Genomic DNA, 21,258 nt, shown 5'->3' with positions numbered 1-21,258 from the left:
GTGAGAAGTGTGGGTGCACTGATCTGAGAATACTGCACTCACACTACCCCGGTCCAAACGAAGGCAGAGTGACCTGCAGTAACTTCATTCCAGAATATGAGGGGCATGCACAGATAACGTATTCCCCATTTTCTGAAACAGCAGGCCCTCCATGTGAAAAGTGTGGCAGATTACAGCATTCACGCTCTCTCGGTCCACAGTACAGCAGTATGTGCGGCAGTGAACTCAGTGTCCCTGCTTGTAAGGAGTGGGCTGACAGCCGCTGTCTGCGCATGCGGTCGCCATCTTTTCAGAAGGAGGAGGAGGGATCTCGGGGACGGGAGCCACAGCAGGTACCGGGGAAGATCGGGGGGTGACGGAGGTTGACGGTGGGTGACCTGGCAAGACCTGGGGATGAGTTTTCTGTCGCATTTGACATGTCACATGCTACAGAAATGAGAGGATGATGTTGAATGCGGCAGGCTCGCTGCTTGTGTGCGCCGCCATCTTGGAAGATCGTGAGGGGGTTGGTGGTCAGGGAGGCACTTTGGTGAGAATGAGGGACCGGAGGGGACCCGGGGGGGAGATTTATCTCCCATCTGACATGTTTGATCATACCAGGTGGGATATAAATCCTTTTCACTGGAGCTGCCATTTACTGTAATGTGATCATTGGTATACGGCGTATACTGATGATCACGTGACTGGGAACCGGGAAAAAAAGCCCGAATCATGATCTCCAGGGTCTCAGATACCCCCGGTACCTGAAACCCCAGAGACTTTGACGCGGGGGGGCACTATTCACTTTTTTCTGACCGCCATTTTAGAACGGCAATCTGGCATAAATACCCTATTCTGCTGCTGTTTTAATCCATATGGCTGTGGTAAAGGAGTTGAAGCATGACTCAACAAACAGACAAAAACTGCAGCATCAAAAAAGCATTAAAAACGCAGCATCAAAACACACAAAAACGGAGTAAAAAAAACGTAAACTAAGGTAAAGAAATTCTGCAATGTCAAAAACTCAACAAGCACTGACTGTGGGAATGTAGCCTAATTGTTTCTTGAATTGCCAATAAAACTTTCAAAATAGCTGAAACCCCAGGCGATATTTCTCAGTGTAAAATCTCTTTAGTGCTATACATAGAGTCACTACTTTTCTCTACGGCTGTCAATAAGACTCCTAGACTTACCTGCACACTTTAATCCTTGCTTTGCCAGGCCCCACAGAAGAGTCCCGCAGTGTTCACAGAAGGTCGGACTTTTATAATTGTATACTTTAAATCTGTGTGGCATGTCTATCTTAAATCTCTCCTTGTGGAGCTGTGAAAAGATAGGTCATTGGCATCTGCTGAGTATTGGAATATGACATTTTACAAAAAGACATGATAGAAGTTCTAAAGCTTGGATATAATATTCGGAGAGTGCCGCATTCATTTCAGAGTCATTATTAGCGATGTGAATGCATCCAAAATGTAATACATATTATAAGCATGGAAGGCGTCTTCTATACATTCCAGTGTTAATTGTAGCAGCACACGGATTGTCACTGATGCTATCCAAGTGCTCTCCGTGATTTTCACACACCCATAGACTTTTCTAGATGATTTATATCAGTGATGGCCCACAGCCATGACTCGGACATGGGTACGGAATTGAAATAGACCAGGTGAGTGCTGCTAAGAGCAGTTCTACTATTTCATATGTGAGGCCGTATGGCACATTTTATAAAAATATTTTAGTGTAGGACTGCCTCAAATGAGATTTGCCGTGACCTGGCGAGGCAGTTCAAGAAATTGCAATTTTTTGCCAAAAATCTCAAAATTTTTATAATAAGTACAGTTTGGAATTTTTAGTGCTGAAGTGCACATTTGGTGCTGCTTTTTGTTTTTTCTTCATTGAATTGGTCGGTGGTTGACCTCCACCTTGCTATGCACCCCAATTTGGGATGTATTCCATCTGTCTAGATTTTGGCGGTTGGTGACTGTTCACATTGTCATCAGGCCTCGTCCACAGGCTATTTACTTTATGCAGCATTTGCTTGGACCTGTCCCGCCCACAGCCATGACTCAGTCATGGGTACGGGATTGAAATAGACCAGGTGAGTGCTGCTAAGAGCAGTTCTACTATTCATATGTGAGGCCGTATGGCACATTTTATTAAAATATTTTAGTGTAGGACTGCCTCAAATGAGATTTGCCGTGACGTGGCGAGGCAGCTCAAGAAATTGCAATTTTTTGCCAAAAATCTCAAAAATTTTTATAATAAGTACAGTTTGGAATTTTTAGTGCTGAAGTGCACATTTAGTGCTGGCTTTTTGTTTTTTATATCACACTAAAACTAAAAAACAAAAAACAGAAACAAATGTACCTAACAAGCAAAGTGAAAAATCAAATGTTATTTAACTGAAATATAAAATATGACGTATAATATAAACCATATGTACTTTAGACATAAGAAAAACACTAAAATTAGAGAATTAAGCCTAAAGGGGGCTTTACACGCTGCGACATCGCTAACGATATATCGTCAGGGTCGCGGTGTTTGTGACGCACATCCGGCGTCGTTAGCGACATCGCAGCATGTAACACATCTGAGTGACCTAAAACGATCGCAAAAGAGGTAAAAATCGTTGGTATTGGAGAGGTCGCTCCAACACCAAAAATTGTTGACAGGCGAGTAGCGAGGTTGTTTGTCGTTCCTGTGGCAGCACACATCGCTATGTGTGACACCGCAGGAACGAGGAAACTCACTGTACCTGCGTCCCGCCGGCAATGAGGAAGGAAGGAGGTGGGCGGGATGTTTGGCCCGCTCATCTCCGCCCCTCCTCTGCTATTGGGCAGCCACTTAGTGATGTCGCTGTAATGCCGAACGAACCGCCCCCTTAGAAAGGAGGCAGTTCGCCAGTCACAACGACGTCGCTAGGCAGGTAAGTACGTGTGACGGGTGTAAGCGATGTTGTGCGCCACGGGCAGCGATTTGCCCGTGTCCCACAACCGACGGGGTGGGGTATGCTCGCTAGCGATATCGGTACTGATATCGCAGCGTGTAAAGTACCCTTTAGTCAAGTAACAAGATCAGACATGAATAAATAAAATTGCACTAAAGCTGGTGTCACACTAAGCGACAGCGACAGCGACGTCGCTGTTACGTCACCATTTTCGGTGACGTAACAGCGACCTTGTAAGTCGCTGTTATGATCGCTGCTTAGCTGTCAAACACAGCAGAAGCAGCGATCATAACGTCGCTGTGCTACATGTGCAGAGAGCAGGGAGCCGCGCTTAGCGCTGGCTCCTTGCTCTCCTAGGTACAGTACACATCGGGTTAATTAACCCGATGTGTGCTGCAGCTACATGTCACAGTGCAGAGAGCAAGGAGCCGCGCGCACTGCTTAGCGCTGGCTCCTTGCTCTCCTTGCTACAGTATACATCGGGTTAATTACCCGATGCATACTGCAGCCACATGTCACAGTGCAGGAGCCGGCACTGGCAGCAAGAGCGGAGGCTGGTAACCAGCGTAAACATCGGGTAACCAGGGAAAGGTCTTCCCTTGGTTACCCGATGTTTACGCTGGTTACAGCTTACCGCAGCTGCCAGTGCCGGCTCCTGATCGCTTCATTTCGTCGCTCTCTCGCTGTCACACACAGCGATGTGTGTGTCACAGCGGGAGAGTGACGACCAAAAAATGAAGCTGGACATTCAGCAACGACCGGCGACCTCACAGAAGGGGCCAGGTCGTTGCTGGATGTCACACACAGCGACAGCGACGGGACGTCGCTGCAACGTCACAGAAAATGGTGACGTAGCAGCGACGTCGTTGTCGTCGTCGTTATGTGTGACACCAGCTTTATACTACTGTAGTACTCACAAAAAAATAGGGATATTTGGCTTCAGGGTGAAATTTCAAGATGATCCTAAAATGCATTCTAACCTTTTCAGGAAAACTTAATGTGACCTCTAAACTTTTGGATGCGCATGTCCCACTGTTCAATGTGTCAGTACTGTTTGCACAACTTGCTGTTCTCTATTCTCTAACAAGGAGCTTAATGGCAAAAATAACAACAGGTATTTGGTCCCTGAATCACCCAATATATTTTGGGGTTCAAATAGAATTGGTATTTAAACAGTCCTTCTCATCATGCTGTTCACAATTTGACATCATGAGACCAAGACGACACCTAACAATTGTTCAATAATAACTTGCCATTGCGAGGCTTCAAGCAGGATGTTCTCAGATGGAAGTGGCCACTGAGCTTAGAATGTAGCAGAGTGTCATCAGCAAGTTGCAACAGAGATACAAAGAGACTGGAAAAGTCCCAGAAAGGCATAGAAGTGGACATCCTTTGGCCACATCCCACATTGATGACCGCTTCATTGTGAACAATGCCCTTTAGAATCGGATGATGAATGCCGCACAACTCCAGGCACATTTAACCCCTTAACGACCCATGACGTACTGGGTACGTCATGGATCGTGTGCAGGTAAGCCCCGCCCCCTGCCGCCGGTAGGCGGCGGCGATCCGCGCACATATCAGCTGTTATGAACAGCTGACATGTGTGCCTGCTAGCCGCGGGTGGAATCGCTTCCACCCGCGGCCATTAACCCCTTACATTTCGCTGCCAAAATCTTGGCAGCGATATGTATATGGGCGCCGCCATGACAGTCACTTACCCCGCCCCCACCGGAAGTCATGTGACATGATCTCGTGACTTTCGGCGGTTGCCATGGTAGCACAGGGTCATGTGATGACGCCTGTAGCTAACATGACTCACTTCCTCTCAATGCCGGAATATAGCCGGCATTGAAAGTGAAGCAGCAAATCTGCAGTTCTCAGCTCTGTAGCTGAGATCTGCAGATAGTGCAAAGCGATCGGATTGCTGATCGCTATAGCCCCCTAGGGGGACTAGTAAAATAAAAAAAAAAGTAAAAAAAAAGTAAAAAAAAATTAAAAAAAAATAAAAAAACCTAAAAGTTCAAATCACCCCCCTTTCACCCCATTGAAAATTAAAGGGTTAAAAAAATAAAAAATACACACATTTGGTATCGCCACGTTCAGAAATGCCCGATCTATCAAAATATAAAATCAATGAATCTGATCAGTAAACGGCGTAGCGGCAAAAAAATTCCAAACGCCAAAATTAAGTTTTTTGGTCGCCGCAAATTTTGCGCAAAATGCAATAACAGGCGATCAAAACGTAGCATCTGCGCAAAAATAGTACCGTTAAAAATGTCAGGTCGAGACACAAAAAATAAGCTATTACTGAGCCTCAGATCCTGAAAAATGAGAACGCTACGGGTTTTGGAAAATGGCGCAAAACGTGCGCCACGTTTTTTGGACAAGCTTGTGAATTTTTTTTAACCCCTTAGATACAAGTTAAACCTATACATGTTTGGTGTCTACAAACTTGCACCGACATAGATACCTTAGTTTTACCATATAGTGAACACAGTGAATAAAATATCCCAAAAACTATTGTACGATCACACTTTTTTTGCAATTTTTCCTCACTTGGAATTTTATTGCCGTTTTCCAGTACACTATATGGTAAAACTTATGGTTTCATTTAAAAGTACAACTCGTCCCGCAAAAAACAAGCCCTCATATGGCAAGATTGATGGAAAAATAAAAAAATTACGCCTCTCGGAAGAAGGGGAGCAAAAAACAAAAACACAAAAACGCAAAAACGGAAAGTGCCCGGGGGCTGAAGGGGTTAAGGGAGGTAAGAGGCACCCAAGTGTCACATCAGACTATTCAAAACAATTTACATCAACATGTTCTGTGTGCTAGAAAACAAGGGTACCTGACCACACCACTGAGCATGTGTCATTCTCATGCTGGACAAGAGACCAGTGAGCCTCAGTGCTGTTCACAGATAAAAGTTGATCCACACTGAGCAGAAATGTTATATAAAGAATATAGTTAATAATAAACATTGTCATTACACTTACCAGTCCCGCAACGTGTCCTGCAGACGCTGTCTCCCTGCCGCTTCTGCTTCCGTGTTTGATCATTAACTTCTTGTGGTATTCACTGCACTGCTTGTCACTCGGCACTCTTCAGCTTTTTTCGGCCGAGTTCGCGGTAATGTCAAGGTTCACCCGAGTCCATGGTTTACACCAGCATCCAATCACAGACACTCACTCTGTGACAGCATCTGTGATTGGCTGTTGGGTCCCTCACACATATAGTAGTGTAAAAATAAATAAATAATTTTAAAAAATGACATAGCGCTCCGCTGTATTTTTGATTCTCAGCGCAAATAAAGCGGACGGCTACGGGCTGCCACCCCCTTCTGCCTAACAAATAAGGAATAACGTTTGGAACTCCATTCTATGTCTGAACTGGGTGCAAAAACCTAAAAAAACATCACTATATGGAGATAAGGTATGCACACCAGTGACTATGCAAGGGGAATACATGTAATAGCAGAAACTGCTGTGTGAATACTGACATGAAAAATTCAATAGCTATATGGAAGAATGAAATGGGAAAAATGGAACCTGCATTACTGCCATGAATATATGAATAAAGAGAAATTTAGCTACTGAATTGATCAATGCAAAGTATTTCTCTACGTTGGTGTCCCTAGCTTGTGTGTGTCCTCTCATGCAGTTGTCCTTCTGCCTGACTTACCTTGGCTGGCAATCAAAATACAGGAAGCCCATTAATTTTTTAATTATTTAAGAAAATAAATAAAAAAATGCGTGGACTCCCGCTGTATTTTGATCGACAACCAGGTAAAACCAGGCAGCTGGGCGATGGGATTCTCAGTGTGGTAAGGCCTAAACGTTCTGGTCCCCGCACGCTAAAAAACGCAGCCCGCAGCCACCCCTGGAAATGGCTCTTTGTTTCTTAGCACCATTTCCAGGTTGCTTTACTTGGCTCGTTCAGTGTCCCCAATGGCAGTGGCATGCTAGGTAATAAAGGGGTTAGGACCAGCTTTGTATTAGCAGCTGGCACTAAGCCCGCAATTCATGGAGTCATGCCAAATTAAACATGGCCACCATGAATTTCTAGTAAACGGTAAAAAAAACTCCACAATACATAATTTATTTTTTTTTTTTATTAGAAATAAAACGAAAAAAAACCCAAACATTTAGAGACTTCACCTTTATTATACAAAAATCCTTAGTCTGACATAGTCCACAGGGGGAGCAATGTCAGCTCTGCTTCATTGCTCTGTACAGACAAGCATCTCTACAGAGCGAGAAGCAGGCTGACACTGAAAGTGATAGTCAAAGTTCAATTGAGTCCATGGCTAAGCCATGGACTCGGGTGAATCGTGACATCACCGAGAACACAGCCGAAAAAATCGGAAGACTGCCAAGTGATGAGCAGTGCAGTGAATACCCCCGGAAGTTAATGATTGGACCCGGAAGCAGAAGCCGTCGGGAGATAGCGGGTTTGCAGGACTCGTCGCGGGACCAGTAAGTATAATCATAATGTTTTTAATAATGTATTTTTTTTACAGCTCCTGGACCCGAACATTAACACGGGTTTCCCAGGAAAACCCATGTTCGGGAGTTAGTGCACGAACACTATGTGTTCAGTACGGACCCCAAACTTTACAATTCAGGTTTGCCTATCACTATTAAATAGCAGTTATCTGCTCACCTCCCTCTCCCTCACAAATCATGACAAACTATTGTTTAAATCTTGCAAAACCACCACCCCCTCCATTGGCTGCTTCCAGAGCAGTTTTCCTAATAATGATAACAGTGTAGACTTTAGAATAAATACTGATAACTGAATGTGTTATAGTAGAACTTGTGCTGAGCTTTATAGTTCTACTAATACTATAGCTCTGCTGCTCACAAGAACTGTCACTTAAAGAGGAGAGCCCACCATGGCAGAAACCAGGAAGCAAGTAGGTTGATGAGTTGTGTGAAGCTCAAGAAACAACTTAAGAATAGCCCTTTAATCTCTATTTGCTGACAGCAATGTTTTTCTTATGTTTGACGTACATATGGTTTTAATGTATATCCTATTTTATATTTCAGTTAAATAAAATTTGGTTTTACATTTTGATTATACTTTTGTTCAGTATCTTTATTTTTTGGTTTTATTATTTTTGATCATCAAAAATATTCTCAGACCCTGGCTAAGCGGTGATGTTAGTATATTATATTCGCAAGATCCTTTTTAACTCCTTCACGACCGGCCGATTTTGCGCTTTCCGTTTTTTTTTTCACCATTCTTCTTTCGAGAGCCATATTGTTTTTATTTTTACGTCAATATAGGCATGTGAGGGCTTTTTTTTTGCGGAACAAGCTGTACTTTTTAAATGAAATGATGAATTTTACCATATAGTGTAGTAGAAAACGGCAAAAAAATCCCAAATGTGGAAAAATTGTAACAAAAAGTGCGATACCACTATTGTTTTTGAGATATTTTATTCATAGTGTTCACTGTATGGTAAAACTGATGTGTCAGTGTGATGTCTCAGGTCAGTGTGAGTTCATAGACACCAAACATGAATAGGTTTACTTTTTTACTTTTAAGGGGTTAATAAAAACAGACTTTTAGCCGAAAAAAGTGGTGTATGTGTTATGCCATATTCCGTGACCCATAGCGTTCTCAATTTTCGGAATCTATGGGTCAGTAACAGCTTATTTTTTGTGTCTCAGGCTGACGTTTTAACGATACCACTTTTGCGCAGATGCTACTTTTTGAGCGTGTGTTATTGCATTTAGTGCAAAATTTGCGGCGACCAAATTTTGGTGTTTGGATTTTTTTGCTGCTACACCATTTGCGATCAGATTAATTGATTTTATATTTTGATAGATCAGGCATTTCTGAACGCGGCAATACCAAATGTGTGTATATTTTTTATTTTTTTAACCATTTAATTTTTCAATGGGGCGAAAGGGGGGTGATTTGAACTTTTAGGTTTTTTTATTTTTTTTATTTCTTAAAACTTTTTTTTAAACTTTTTTTTTATTTTACTAGGTCCCCTAGGGGGCTATATGGATCAGCTGTCTGACCACTCTTCCATATCTGCTGATCACAGTTACACAGCTGTGAACAGCAGATATGCTTATTTCCAGCCTCACCCAACTCTCGGCTGGGTGAAACGGTGAGTCATGTGAGCTGCAGGAGTCATCACATGACCCTGTTCTACCATGACAACCAAGAGAAGTCACGTGATCACATCACACGACTTCCGGTATCAGGCAGTAAGTAAATGTTTACCACGATCGCAATTATAATGAAGCTGTCACTCATTGACAGCACCATTTAAGGGGTTAAACGGCATGGTCGGATAACGATTCCGCTCGTGCCTAGCAGGCACACATGTCAGCTGTATAAATCAGCTGAGATGTGTGCTAATCTCCCTCTGCTGCCGGAAGCAGCAGCGGAAGATTAACACTATGACCACTAGGACGTAATTTTACTGCCCGCGGTCGTTAAGGGGTTAAGCCAGCTTTACAAATGTGGTCCTCAGCAGCACCACAGGTGTGCAGGTATGCTGCAAATAACATGATGTCCTATGAGCCCAGGAGGATGGTATTAACTGTTGCTCTGTGCACATGGGATTGATCTGTCTACAAGCTATTAAATTATCACTGACCGGGTTCTGTGTAGCTAATCTATGGAAGGTCTGGTTAAATGGCTCTTACTGTAGATGGCAACCAGAACATAATCTGGATACAGATTTATCAATGTTTATTATCTGTGGTGTTACTGTCACGAGTGTGTCACAGTCTGTCGTGATCTCGGGGGGATCTGGGATCCGAAGGTTGCAGCGTGTTGGTGATCTTGGTTTTTTTTTAGTGCCCGCTCATCGTTTATCCTGAGTTGGAGCTTATTTAATATCATCCTATACTGAAGGACTTAAGTTTCATTTATATTCTGAAGTGATCTAACAGGTAGTTGTAATCTCAGCTGCAGCCACTCCCGTCTGCTATAAGTATCCACGCCTCACTCCTTCCTATGCCAGCTATAGCTCATACCTCTGCTGTCCACTTAGAAGGAGCCAACTCTGGAGAAAGCTGAGGTGTGAGAGCAGCTTTAGACACACTGAATTACAGGTACTGTGAAAATAGAGGACTGCATAGTTTATGAGGGCAGAAGAATTTTTTATCTCCCCGGAATACCTCTTTAACTCCCTGAGGGACACTCACGATTAACCCGTCATCCACCACAGTTCATCCACATTCAGTATTTTCACACTACAACAAGCTATGAAATATTGCTAGCATATGTCACTACTTGAATAATTTAGGTCCAACTAACTACACCTCCACAGTTCACTACTATGAAGGGCTTTCATCCCAAGTTACATATAGTGACTCCTACGTTTTCATTCTATGTATTATATTTACTTGACTAGAACCATGTTGCACATTTTTGCCTAATTAGGAGAGGAAGTGTCCAGAAAAATACAGACGGGACCATACCATTCCCCTATTATTTTAACTAGTGACCATTGGGTCTTCAGTACTCCGACTAATACCAATGAAATATTAGCATTTTTTAGTTACAAAACATTACTTTCTCCTTTAGGCTTTGTTCAAACTTGTTTTATACTTATTTTTATCTTGCAAATAAAGGCATCAATTTTATCCATTAATTTTGGGACTTTTTAATATGTTTATGACTTTTTTACACCAGAACTGTAAAAAGCACAAACTCAACAAATAAGTCACAAAAATGTACTTTGACTTGTACAGTCAACAACAAAATTGTTGACAACAAAATAGCTGTTTTTTTCCAAACCCCACTATGTGTGAAACTACCTTCAACCATGACTTGGAAAGAGTACGTTCATTCTAAAGTAACACAATATGACATTGACTGTACAATTGTTGATTACTTACTAACGTGAGTCACACATTCTCTACCCACTAACTGTTAATAGTGACAATGTCAGAAAAAATGAAGCATCAAAGTCATATCACTTAACAAACCCATCCCATCAATGACATACGGAAAAGACACAAAAGAGTCCTCATCATAAGGAGGTCTAGCAAGTGTTCCTTGCTTACATTTGCTATTCTGTATTTGATAATTTTTAATACAAGAGCCAAAGCCTATGAAGTGCAGATGGAAGGTACAAAGAGCATCTCAAGGGTATAGGGACTAGGCTTCAAAACACTTTTGAAGTGGAGGAGAATTGAAGGTTTTATGAAGTGGTCATGTATGAGTCAGGAGTGCAGTGCAAGCAGTAAGGTAATGAAATGACTTATCTACAAGCAACATCATTTATAAATTCTTTACTGGAGTAAACTAACTTGAAACCAATATTTTCAAAGGTGGCATATTTGAACACAAATGAAGAAGAAAACTAATTGAAAGGGTGTAAAAGGCAAAACAAACACAGATGAAATAGCGAGAAGCTGACAAAATTCAGTGCCTTGCAAAAGTATTCACCCCCTTGGCTTCTTACCTATTTTCTTAAATTACAATTTGTGTTTAAATATTTTTGTAATCCAATTTGTGATGCATCAGCACTAAATAGTCTAAATTGGGGAAATGAAGTGAGAAAAATCTAGGCAAAAATTAAATTTATGGGATAAAATAAATAAAAATTGCCCTGTGCATATGTATTCACTCAATTTCCTATAAGGTCCCTAAAAATTTCTGGTGCAAGAAATTAACTTCTAAATCACATGCTTAGTGAAAAGAAGTCCATTTGTGTGCAATCTAAGTGTCACAAGGACTGTTAGTATATGCACACCATTTCTGAAAGGACACAGAGGCTGCAACACCAGTATCAAGAGGCACCACTAATCAAACAACACCATAAAGACCAAGCAGATTTCCAAACAAGTCAGAGACAAAGTTGTTGAGAAGTAGAAGTCAGTTGGGTTTTAAAAAATATAACCCAACCTCTGATGATCCCCCGAAGCACCATCAATTCCATTATTATCAAATGGTAAGAACATGATACCACAATTAACCTGCCAAGAAAGGACCGAAACCAAAACTATCAGCCTGGGAAGGAGGGCATTAATCACGGAGGTAGCACAGAGATCAAAGATAACCCTGAAGGAGCTGCCGAGTTCCCATGCAGAGACTGGAGTATCTGTCCATATGACCACAATAAGCCTTACAGTCCATAGAGCTGGCCTTTATGGAAAAGTGACCAGAAAAATGCCTTTACATACAGATAAAAATTGGAGGGCTCATTTTAATTTTGCCAGAAGACACATGGGGACTCCCCAAATGTATGGAGGAAGGTGTTGTGGTTAGATGAGACCACAACTGAACTTTTTATAAACGTAAAGAATATCACCCCAAGAACACCATCCCCACAGTGAAGCATGGTGGTGGCCGCATCATGCTGTGGAGATGTTTTTTTGGCAGCAGAAACATCGAAAATGGTCCGAGTTGAGGGGAAGATGGATGGTGCAAAATACAGGTATATTCTTGAGCAAAGCGTGTTTCAGTCTGTCAGTGATTTGAGGCAGAGATGGAGGTTCCCCTTCCAACAAGACAATGACCTAAAGCATACTGCTAAATCAACACTCGAGTGGTTTAAGGGGAAGAGTGTAAATGTATTGGAGTGGTCCAGTCAAAGCTCAGACCTTAAATTCAATTGAGAACCTATGGTCTGACTTGAATATTGCAGTTCACCAGAGGAAACCATCTAACTTGAAGGAGCTGGAGCGGTTTTGCCTTGAGGAATGGGCAAAAATCCCAGTGGCAAGAGTGAAAAACTCATAGAGACTTATCCAAAGCAACTTGCATCAGTAATTACTGCAAAAGGAGGTTTTACAGAGTACTGATTTTAGAGGGTTGAATAGATGTGCACACTGATGTTTTCAGTTATTTTGTCCTATTTGTTCTTTTCTTCACAATCTTATGTTTATGGAGGCCATTTATGTGAAACCTATAACTATATCTATAATGGGGACTAGTTTTGATTTTTGCTGTGGAATCACGGAGTTGTACTTTCGCCACACTGCATAAAATATCCCACTATGATACTTGCATATATTTCTGCATAAAGTATATAAAAGAGATATTATACAAAATAAAATATAGATGTCAAACATACCACTGTCTCGTTGCTGTTGATGGCAGATCCTGTGCACTTTGCTATTACTTTATCAATGCATTTCTTGTGAATAGCTGCATTGCACTCTGCATGTAAAAAATGAAACAGAAAAAATAAATATTATGGACAATTATATACAGCTTTCTAGACAATTAAAACAAATACTTACGTCTGCATTGATATCCTTGCTTGTTGAGGCCCCTAAACAAAATTAACAATATAGTCAACAAATATCAAGATTGGTTTTCAATAGTTTGAGTATAATAGAATGCAATTGACGATCTATTAATGTAATGGCAGCAAATATTGGCACAATTCATCATCTAACCTATGATTCAGCCAACCTCACTGCACATTAGTCTAAAAGCCTATGATGCACAATATTCATTTCATAAAAAATAACCGTGTAAGGCAGAAGAGAACTAAATTAAGATTCTCATAAAAGTACTAGAACAAAGAATTAATACACGATCAAGTGAATAGATAAAAAATTGCATCAAATTAAGTAATAGCCAGTGTCTCGCCTCTGGACTCAGTGTCCCCTTTGGCAACAAGCAGCACCAATAAAAGACCAAACAAAATATCTTGAGAACAGGGCTAATTGTGAAGTTGCAAGCACTATCTAATTATACCTATATAAAAAGATGAGAAAAACTATTACTCATTATCTAAGCAAATCATACCCACACTCATATGGACAGCCTGTCACACAGAGGGAGCCAGTGGAGTGCAGCAGGCATGGCGGAGAGTGAGTATGAGTTCCTCGGATAATTGATAATACCTGGCTATTACTTAGTTCACAGTTCGTAATCAACGTTGCATAGATAGTTAACTCTCTAAAATCAACAATGTCTCACCGTATAATTTAAATAGAGTTTTTCTTTAAAATGTAACCTTTATTAAATATTAATTGTTAAAAAGTCACCTATAGTGCCCAATTGGACACCACTAGTTCAAACAATAATAAAGGCGCTCTGTGTATTTCTAAAGTGCCAACCGGCCAGACCGGAAATAAATAGATTATCCTGATTGGTGTAGTATATTATATCATCAAGGTCTGAAATCGGAATAGTCCTCATAGTGCTAGGCAATCTTATTGGGGTAGATATTTACCAGTAAGGAGCCTGCTCTTATAGTCCCCCACAAAATGAACCACAAGCCAACATTTTATATACTGTGGTGTATAGAGCTGATACTATGTACAATCTATATGGACTATGCATTATATGTAGGGCTAAGCTTAGGGTCCACTAGATATTAAGTGGAAACTGTGCACAGACAATGTTAAATTATGTCTTAAAATTGACTATGCTGATCGCCCCCCTGTGCAGAGCATCGATGTAATGCTAGTAGAATTTAGGGAGGAAAGGGTGCTCTGCCTTCTACTAGCACTATTATGTGCTCCTCAAGCTTATCTATAGCTTGACACTAAAGGCCCCATCACACTAAGCAACATCGCTAGCAACATCGCTGCTAACGAACAACTTTTGTGACGTTGCTAGCGATGTTGCTGTGTGTGACATCCAGCAACAACCCGGCCCCTGCTGTGAGGTCGTTGGTTGTTGCTGAATGTCCTGGGCCATTTTTTAGTTGTTGCTGTCCCGCTGTGCAGCACAGATCGCTGTGTGTGACAGCGAGACAGCAACAACTAAATGTGCAGGCAGCAGGGAGCCGGCTTCTGCGGAGGCTGGTAACCAATGTAAACATCGGGTAACCAAGAAGCCCTGTCCTTGGTTACCCGATATTTACCTTTGATACCAGCCTCCGCCGCTCTCACTGTCAGTGCCGGCTCCTGCTCTATGCACATGTAGCTGCAGGACACATCGGGTTAATTAACCCGATGTGTGCTGTAACTAGGAGAGCAAGGAGCCAGCGCTAAGCAGTGTGCACTGCTCCCTGCTCTGTGCACATGTAGCTGCAGCACACATCGGGTAATTAACCCGATGTGTGCTGTAACTAGGAGAGCAGGGAGCCAGCGCTCAGTGTGCGCTGCTCCCTGCTCTCTGCACGTGTAGCTGCGTGAGCTGGTAACCAAGGTAAATATCGGGTTGGTTACCCGATATTTACCTTAGTTACCAAGCGCAGCATCTTCCACGCGGCGCTGGGGGCTGGTCACTGGTTGCTGGTGAGCTCACCAGCAACTCGTGTAGCGACGCTCCAGCGATCCCTGCCAGGTCAGGTTGCTGGTGGGATCGCTGGAGCGTCGCAGTGTGACATCTCACCAGCAACCTCCTAGCAACTTACCAGCGATCCCTATCGTTGTTGGGATCGCTGGTAAGTTGTTTAGTGTGACTGGACCTTTAGCTTAGAGCACAGTATACTACACCAATCAGGGTAATCCAATATATTTTCGGTCTGGCCGGTTGGCACTTTGGGAATATACAGAGCACCTTTATTATAGTTTGAACTAGTGGTGTCCAATTAGGCACTATAGGTGACTTTTTAACAATTAATATTTAATAAAGGTTATATTTTAAAGAAAAACTCTATTTACATTATACGGTGAGACATTGTTGATTTTGGAGAGTTAACTATCTGTGCAACATTGATTACGAACTGTGAACTAAGTGATAGCCAGGTATTATCAATTATCCGAGGAACTCATACTCACTCTCCGCCATGCCTGCTGCACTCCACTGGCTCCCTCTGTGTGACAGGCTGTCCATATGAGTCTGGGTATGATTTGCTTAGATAATGAGTAATAGTTTTTCCCATCTTTTTATATAGTTATAATTAGATAGTGCTTGCAACTTGACAATTTGCCCTGTTCTCAAGATATTTTGTTTGGTATTGGTGCTGCTTGTTGCCAAAGGGGACACTGAGTCCAGAGGCTCAGAGTGTGGCATCCCAGTGCCGTGTGAATATTATAACTCAAGGAACAGTGTCGAACTGTCCAATAACAGAAATAGTTAGACTGGGCCAAAGCAGACACAAATGCAGATCATATGCTACATTTTGTGTCCCTGATTCATCAAGGTTCTTACACTGGCATCAAACATCTTGAAATGATTGCAACATTTCTGCACAAATCAAATTTATGCAAAAATGTGGCGACTTTTGGCATTGTTACGCTTTGCCAAAATGAGAGCAGCTATGGTGGAATAGTGTAGTGAAGATCATAAGTCGAATTCATCAAAATGTACACCAAATTTACAAAATCATAACTGCATGTAATATGAATGTTTTCAGGTTAAAAACACGAAACATTAAAATTACCATACGAATTCATGACAAACGGAGCAAAACGTTGGCTGTGGGAAGAAAGTAGCTATAAACTCATGACACTTGATGTTATGAACCTTGGCCTGTTTAATGGCTCCACGACGCTGATGTAAAGCAAATTGGCTTTCTGAGTCTGGATCATAATGGCTTTTTGGATCTATAGAAGGAAAGAAACATAAAATAAAATGAAAAATAAAATAAAAGTATAAAAACAATTACCTTACATACATTATCATTTCATTAATGGTAATGCTATATATTACTGCCACAATTAAGCCCTTTAATAACCATGTTTTTTGTTAGTCTACACCCAATGTGTTCGAAACAATTGCATTATCTGGTTAAGTGTAATTGGAGCTGATGTGTTATGGTGCTAGGTGGTTCTCTCCCCAGTGATGGATTCATAGGTACACTGCTCTTTACTGCTATAAAATGTTTTTGTTTCTGCTTCTGAATATATGCTACACAGAGCCAGGAGAGCAGCATGGACTCATTTCTGTGTGTGCATTGCATGGGAGCTAGTTTCCACCCAGTAGCTCAGGGATAATTGAATATTAAAGATAGAGCGTGTAGAGTGGTAAATCTGTGAATTCACGATTCAAGACATTAATTGGCCAAAAGAAGTGTTATTCCTAAGGTATACAAACATAACATTATAGTTTGAGAAGTTAGCAAAGATTATACTCATTCTTCATCACCACAGGAAGAACATCAAAGAGAAAATAATTCTCTTGTCAGATTGCCCAGAAATCCTACAACCTGTTAACCTTTCCTAAATGCTTTTCTAAATGATCTATCAGAGCATTAGGTGACATCGTATGTGTGACTGCCATATGGTTGAAGGGCTTACTCAGAACTTGTAGATTTTTTTTCTCATGGGACTAAAGGGTGCTTTACACGCTGCAATCTCGCTAGCAAGATCGCTAGCGTGCGTACCCGCCCCCATCGTTTGTGCGTCACGGGCAAATCGCTACCCGTGGCGCACAAAATCACACGTACCTGTCACACTACTTACCTGCCTAGCGATGTCGCTGTGACCAGTGAACCGCCTCCTTTCTAAGGGGGTGGTTCGTTCAGCATCACAGCAACATCCCTAACTGGCCACCCAATCGAAGCGGAGGGGCGGAGATGAGCGGGACGAACATCCCACCCACCTATTCCCTTCCTCATTGCCGGCGGCCGCAGGTAAGGTGAGGTTCCTCGTTCCTGCGGTGTCACACATAGCGATGTGTGTTGCTGCAGGAACGACGAACAACATGGTACCTGCAGCAGCAACGATAATTGGGAAGAGGGGAGCATGTAAACGATTAGCGATTTTGTACGTGTTTGCGACAATTTTCCATCGCACGTAGGTGTCACACGCAACGACATCGCTAACGCAGCAGGATGTGCGTCACGAATTCTGTGACTCCAACGACACCGCTTTAGCAATGTCGCAGCGTGTAAAGCAGCCTTAAGAACACAGGTATGCAAAATTTGGGTTTATCAATTTTCTTTTTTCAAATGCAATGACTGATTCTTATGCGCTGATTTGAAGTAAATAAATAAATAAATAAAATAATTCTACTTTTAACTATCACATATGGATTTTGCAGAAAACGTTCATGAAATTATGTATAAGTGAAGGGATCAAGAAAAATCTTTATTGTAGCAAAAAATTTGCACAATATTGTATTTATAAAGTTATTACATATTCATTCTGCAACTTTATTGGAAATCATTTCTTGCGCCTTTTCCTTCAAACTTTAAACTTCAAAGTTTAACTTCAAACTTCAAACTTTAACTTCAAAGCTTTTCTTGATACCTTTTCTCTTATAGAAGGCCAGCGGATTTTCTTTGTGAGGCATCCAGCAGTCGTCCCCAATCATGTTCACGTTCCATCTGCCTTGGTATCTTCTTCATTCCATCTCCTTGAAATCTTTTTGAAATCTTTCTCCTTGCTATTTACTAACAGCACCAAGGTTTTCAAAAAAGTAGCCCAAATGGGAATGTAAAAAATGTAACTTCAAATTCATCAGATAACCCAAGGCTTTGAAACTTTTCGGCATATTCTCCATAATGGACTTTAAGTTTGAATCTTATACTAGAGCACCATCTTGAGAAAAGTAAGAAGGAATTCCTTTTCTTTGCTTCTGTACCATGAATAACAGGTACCAGGATCTAGCAGGTTCTTTTCCTTTAGTTTAGAGCCTAAAAGTTCTGCAGAATGTTTAGGGAGGTCTAAGGGGTACTTTGCACGCTGCGACATCGCTAGCCGATGATAGCGATGCCGAGCGCGATAGCCCCCGCCCCCGTCACAAATGCGATATCTTGTGATAGCTGCCGTAGCCAACATTATTGCTACGGCAGCTTCACACGCACTTACCTGGTCGGGGACGTCACTGTGACTGCCGAAGAATCCCTCCTTCAAGGAGGCGGTGTGTTCGGCATCACCGCGACGTCACTAATCGGCCGGCCAATAGAAGCGAAGGGGCGGAGATGAGCGGGATTTAAACATCCCGCCCGCCGATCACCGGCAATGCGGAAGGCCCACCTTCTCCGTTCCGCATTGCCGGTGATCGGCGGGCGCAGGTAAGGAGATGTTTGTCGCTTCTGCGGCTTCGCACACAGTGATGTGTGGAGCTGCAGGAACGACAAACAACATCGTACCTGCGGACGCACCGACATTATGAAAATGAACGACGTGACACAGATCACCGATTTTTGACTGTTTCACGCTCGTTCATCTTCTCTCCTAAGCTTTACACGTTGCAACGTTGTTACCGGCGCCGGATGTACGTCACTTTCGATTTGACCCTGACGATATCACAGTAACGATGTTGCAACGTGCAAAGTACCCCTAAGTCCCTGACTAAATCATTTAATTCGAGCTTGAAAGAAAGCTGTGGCTCATTGGACTAGCATGAAAGTCTTAGGGGTACTTTGCACGCTGCAACATCGCTAGCAGATGATAGCGATGCCGAGCGCGATAGTACCCGCCCCCGTCGCACATGCGATATCTTGTAATAGCTGCCGTAGCGAACATTATCGCTACGGCAGCTTCACACGCACTTACCTGGTCGGCGACGTCGCTGGGACTGTCGAAGAATCCCTCCTTCAAGGAGGCGGTGTGTTCGGCGTCACTGTGACGTCACTAATCGGCCGGCCAATAGAAGCGGAGGGGCGGAGATGAGCGTGATGTAAACATCCCGCCCACCTTCTCGCTTCCTCACTGCCGGTGATTGGCGGGTGCAGGTAAGGAGATGTTTGTCGCTCCTGCGGCTTCACACACAGCGATGTGTGGAGCTGCAGGGTCGACAAACAACATCGTACCTACGGACACACCGACATTATGAAAATGACCGACGTTACACAGATCACCGATTTTTGACTGTTTCACGCTCGTTCATCTTCTCTCCTAGGCTTTACATGTTGCGACGTTGTTACCGGCGCCAGATGTATGTCACTTTCGATTTGACCCCGACGATATCGCAGTAGTGATGTCGCAACGTGCAAAGTACCCCTTAGTCAGAATCCTGCTCTTCATGTTTTGAGTCTGCTGAATCAGGTGTATCTTCAAGTTTCTCTGCAGGTGAAAGGACAGGTATTCCTAAACCGTGAGGCACAGAACAATCGCTGACGAGAGGTATACAATTTCCTTCTTATTCTTAAGGCTGAATCCATCCACACTGCATGTACCAAAATAACAGTTATCACTAAGATTTTACGGTTCCCTCCAGATCATACGCACTCCAAAACAAGAGTTCTCTTTCTTCCCTTTAGACCACTGTCATAGTTCTTTAACACAAACAGAGCACACAACATATGGAGCTAACAACTTGTCCTGATCACCTAGTTTTACAGCAAAGTATGTATGGGGCAAGAGAAAGTTATGAAGTCAGCGTCTTTTAAAAAAACTGTATGTCATGGAGTTTTTTTTGATACTTTAACTGAGTTCTGCGATCAGCGCATTTTTCGTTTTCTAAGACGCACTGGATTATAAGACGCACCCCCAAATATAGAGATAAAAAAAGAAAATAAAAAAATGGGGTCTCTTTTATACTCTAGTAGTGTCTTACCATTGGGGCCGTCACCAGTGGTAGAGTGGGGGTCACCGGGGCAATAGTGGCTGTGGTGTAGCCGGCTGTGCTGGTTGTAGTGTAGCCGGCTGTGCTGGATGTGGTGTGGTCAGCTGTGCTGGCTGCAGTGCGGCCGGCTGTGCTGGCTGCTGTACGCCTGACTATGCTGGCTGTGTAGAGCAGGGCAGTGTGGCTCTTTCGGCGGTGCGATCTTCAAATAATGCCGCCGGGAATCGGCACCTGCGCAGATTAAGCTCTTGGCTCAATGACAATCCGAGTGCTCCATCTGTGCACGCGCCGATTCCTGGCAGCATTATTTGAAAATCGTACTGGCGATAGAGTATCTCATCCGCCCTGCTCCACTCAGCGCCCACCACAGCCAGCACAGCCCTGCACCGCCGACAGAGCTTCTTACCTGCTGCAGCCAGCACGGCCCCATACCACTGACACACCATCTCACCTGCCACAGACAGCACAGCCCCGCACTGCCGACAGAGCATCTCACCCGCCGCAGCAAGCACAGCCCCGCACTGCCGACAGAGCATGTCACCTATCGCACCCAGCACAGCCATGCATGCCCTGCTCTTTACAGCATCCACCGTAGCCAGCACAGTGCCCATTCTCCACCACCCCGGTAAGCTACATTCAGATTTTAAGATGCACCCCTCTTTTTCCTCCCAAATTTTTGGGAGGAAAAGTGCGTCTTATAATCCAAAAAATACGTATATAAAAATCAGCTCTTACTTTTCACACAGTTTTACCCTTGCACACCTGTGAAATTTATAGGCAGGGAGAGGCTACTATCTGCCTATTCTTCCTGATATAGTTCTCTGGTAGCACAGACTGGTCATGGACTGTTCCTATTGGTGATTTTGCTGCTTTACTTGCCTCACATAAACAAAGCAGCTCTTTCTCTTTCATTTTGCTCCAATGACAGGGTGTCACTGGCAATGACATGCTAATTGACAGCTGACTCAGAGTAGTTATGCAGCAGG

General features: G+C 42.8%; 1 protein-coding gene across 1 annotated transcript in view; it reads right to left on the bottom strand.

Moving 5' to 3' along the window:
- Window positions 1–21,258, bottom strand: part of PRKCQ (protein kinase C theta) — a 125,189-nt gene that overhangs the window by 66,930 nt on the left and 37,001 nt on the right. The window contains exons 4-7 of the mRNA XM_075345325.1: window positions 16,200–16,362; window positions 13,153–13,184; window positions 12,984–13,069; window positions 1,173–1,302 (exon numbers count right to left, since the gene is read on the bottom strand). Of these exons, the coding sequence (XP_075201440.1) occupies window positions 1,173–1,302; window positions 12,984–13,069; window positions 13,153–13,184; window positions 16,200–16,362 (411 nt within the window). The remainder of the gene's footprint in view (window positions 1–1,172; window positions 1,303–12,983; window positions 13,070–13,152; window positions 13,185–16,199; window positions 16,363–21,258) is intronic.

The sequence above is a fragment of the Anomaloglossus baeobatrachus genome, chromosome 4 (assembly GCF_048569485.1).
Source record: "Anomaloglossus baeobatrachus isolate aAnoBae1 chromosome 4, aAnoBae1.hap1, whole genome shotgun sequence".
NCBI classification, from domain to species: Eukaryota; Metazoa; Chordata; class Amphibia; order Anura; family Aromobatidae; genus Anomaloglossus; species Anomaloglossus baeobatrachus.
This window is presented reverse-complemented; position numbering and strand designations above follow the sequence as displayed.